The sequence below is a fragment of the Oryza brachyantha genome, chromosome 8 (assembly GCF_000231095.2).
Source record: "Oryza brachyantha chromosome 8, ObraRS2, whole genome shotgun sequence".
Taxonomy (NCBI): Eukaryota; Viridiplantae; Streptophyta; class Magnoliopsida; order Poales; family Poaceae; genus Oryza; species Oryza brachyantha.
In genome coordinates, this window is record NC_023170.2 from 9,211,930 (window position 1) to 9,214,740 (window position 2,811).

Genomic DNA, 2,811 nt, shown 5'->3' on the forward strand with positions numbered 1-2,811 from the left:
GCTGCAATTTTTATTGATAGCTCAATATTACGCATATGTACATATAATGCTGAACTTTGTTTGGCCTTTTGACATGTTTTATGGTACTAGGTACCTAACTCATCAAACTGCTTTATTTTAGAAAATATACGCTGATATGTAATATTGTTATTTGTTATTTATTTAGAGGATGATATAGGAAAATTACATGCTAATACTACAAGCAAATGTAGATTATCTTTCTTAGGCCTCACATAAAACTATATAAGTATATAAGTATAAATTTGTCATCCATTATTATGCCTTCGGCGCTATCGAATATAAAATCTTCAATATTTTTTTCTCAAATTCTACTTTACTCTTTTTTATCATGCAGATTTCTACGTCATTCCTATTTCACTCTAAGTATGATTTTACCTATACAATGGTCCGCCGCAATGCGTGGGGTCTCATCTAGTATATTATATGTGTTGGCTCTAATATGAACTTTATGATAGCTCTAATTTTAAACTTTGCCCTTATATAAAATCAGAGAGAGTAACTTAAATGCTCTTATTTGGAAATGATATGAAATAAGAGCTGGGTCAAAGTTAAATGGAGAGAAACTTAAATGAGATGATATATGAGGTAACTAGTACTCAATAAATATATTCTTTTAGGGACAAAATTAATAAAAAAAATGTCAAAAAACAATCATTTTGCACGAAGCCTCCGCTCCATTTAAATACACAACGAAGACTAAAATTAAAAAATAATTTGGCACCAAAATTAAAACAGTTGCGCCGAACGCCACAATACCCATAGGAGCCCAAGTGAGTTATGTAGTTCGCTTAACTGGTGTCAAAGTTCCCTCTGATATGTATACACATGGAAATCCATATAATGAGATCGAAATTATTCCAACACTTTCGATGTAGAGTTGATCATCATCAGTTTTAAAATGTTCATCAGAAAACGAACAAAATATAAATAATACTATTTGATTTATTATTAATTCCAAAAAAACATCACTCCATAGTAGCAGCAACAGTAATGCGAGTATCCTCTGTAACACGGGAAAAGGTGGGGAAAAACGAAAGAAAAAAAAAACTCAAGCGAAAGCAAGCAGCGCCACGCCAAGCTTGGCAAGCTTGAAGGCGTCGTCGTTCTCCGCCGTCACCGGCGACGTGGCGTTCCCCCTGCGGAACCCGTCCTCGCACCCCCTCGCCGCGGCCGCCGACTCCTCCAGCGACGACCTCGCCTCCCCGAACCTGCGGCCCCTCACCGCGGCGGCGCAGGCGGGCTGCCTCCGCGCTACGCCCGCGTACAGCGCCCGGCACGACCGCAGGCACCGCGCCGTGGCGGCGTCCACCTTCCTGATCCCGACGCCGCCGCGGAGCAAGCCGTCGATCCTGGCCGACGTGCTGGTGGCGTTGGCCGCGAGGAGGCCGACGGCGACGGCGGCGAGGTCCTGGTAGCTCCTGGCGTCGGCGCCCGCGCCGACGGAGCCGAGGGCGTCGAGGCAGAACTGGACGTCGAAGTAGGTGCTCCCGCCGCCGACGGTCTTGCACGACGGCAGGAGGATGCCGCCGGTGGCCTCGGCCGGAGCGGTGGCGGCGGCGAAGAGGAGCTGCAAGAGCAGGAAGGGGACGGTGGCGCTACGCAAAGAGGAGGAGGAGGCCATCGCCATTGTCGTCATGGCGACTGGGTTTTTGGTTATGTCCGGCGGCAGAGCGTGTCGACGTACCTAATATAAGTGGTAAAATTTTGAGCTTCTTCTTCTGGAATTGAATTGACCATTAATTAGCATAATCATCGCCATTTCTTTTGATAGCTTTGCATTTATCGGCCTGGTTCTTTATGCTGCTGATATGCGCCATTAAATGTACTTTACTGTTTTCGAGAACTTTTGGATTTATTGGTTTCTTCATTTAAAGGACAACATGAACAATTGTATTCTTCTTGAATCTTTTCGTTTTTAATTTCAAAATTAACTTTATTAAACTTTATTTCTAAAATCTAAGGACATGTTTGATTCAAGAATTTTAGTAGTCCGTGGATTTTTCCCAGTAATCCCTAGGACTTTTTTATAGTCCATCATATTTAAAAAGAGAGACTAAAAATATCTTACTATACAAGTACCATAGTATCCCTGAGAAGAGTGGGGAAAAGAGAGGGTAGGCGGGGGCGGCGCCGGCGGGCGGGACAGCGTGCGTCGGGAGCTCGGGTGGGCGTCGACAGGGGGAGAGAAGAGGGGGCAGGCAGGCGAGCGGGCGAGTGAGCGGGACGGCGCGTCTCGGGAGCTTGGGTGGGCGTCGACAGAGGGGAGAGAAGAGAGGCAACGCGTGGAAAGAGGGAGAAAAAAATCCCTTCCAAGGGACTACTGATTTTTGAAGGACTAAAAAAAGTCTCAAAAATAGTCTCTCATATTTGGAAGAAGTCCCTTCTATTTAGAAGAAGAGATACTTTTTCATAGAAGTCTTGAGACTTTTTTTTATCTAAACGGGATCTAAATCTTTGGACAACTAGTGTTATACACAGACATGAAACCTCGCCTCTGGTTCTAAATGACCAATTAGCTCTAGATTTGGCACTTATGAATAAAATTTTTATATACGTATTTTTTTAATCTACGAGTCAATGCGGTAAAATAAACTTCGACGAAAAAACTCTAAAATTTAAAACTAAAAATTTAAATTTAACTTATAAGCAAAAGAAAAAGACCGAGGCGATTACGTTGCACGGCAAAATCAGTAGGTGAAGATAGCAAACAAGATCGATCGATGGGAGTGTCCGGCCGTAATAACACTTCCTTCTTTCCTCCGTCTTGGGAAGGTTGCCCATCCTAGCTTT

At 43.6% G+C, this 2,811-nt stretch overlaps 1 protein-coding gene across 1 annotated transcript; it reads right to left on the reverse strand.

The window, feature by feature from the left end:
- Positions 1–1,004: 1,004 nt before the first annotated feature.
- Positions 1,005–1,673, reverse strand: LOC102713568 (putative invertase inhibitor). Its single transcript, XM_040527135.1, has one exon. The coding sequence runs from the start codon at positions 1,655–1,657 to the stop codon at positions 1,070–1,072; it is 588 nt and encodes a 195-aa protein (XP_040383069.1). The 5' UTR covers positions 1,658–1,673; the 3' UTR covers positions 1,005–1,069.
- Positions 1,674–2,811: the final 1,138 nt, after the last annotated feature.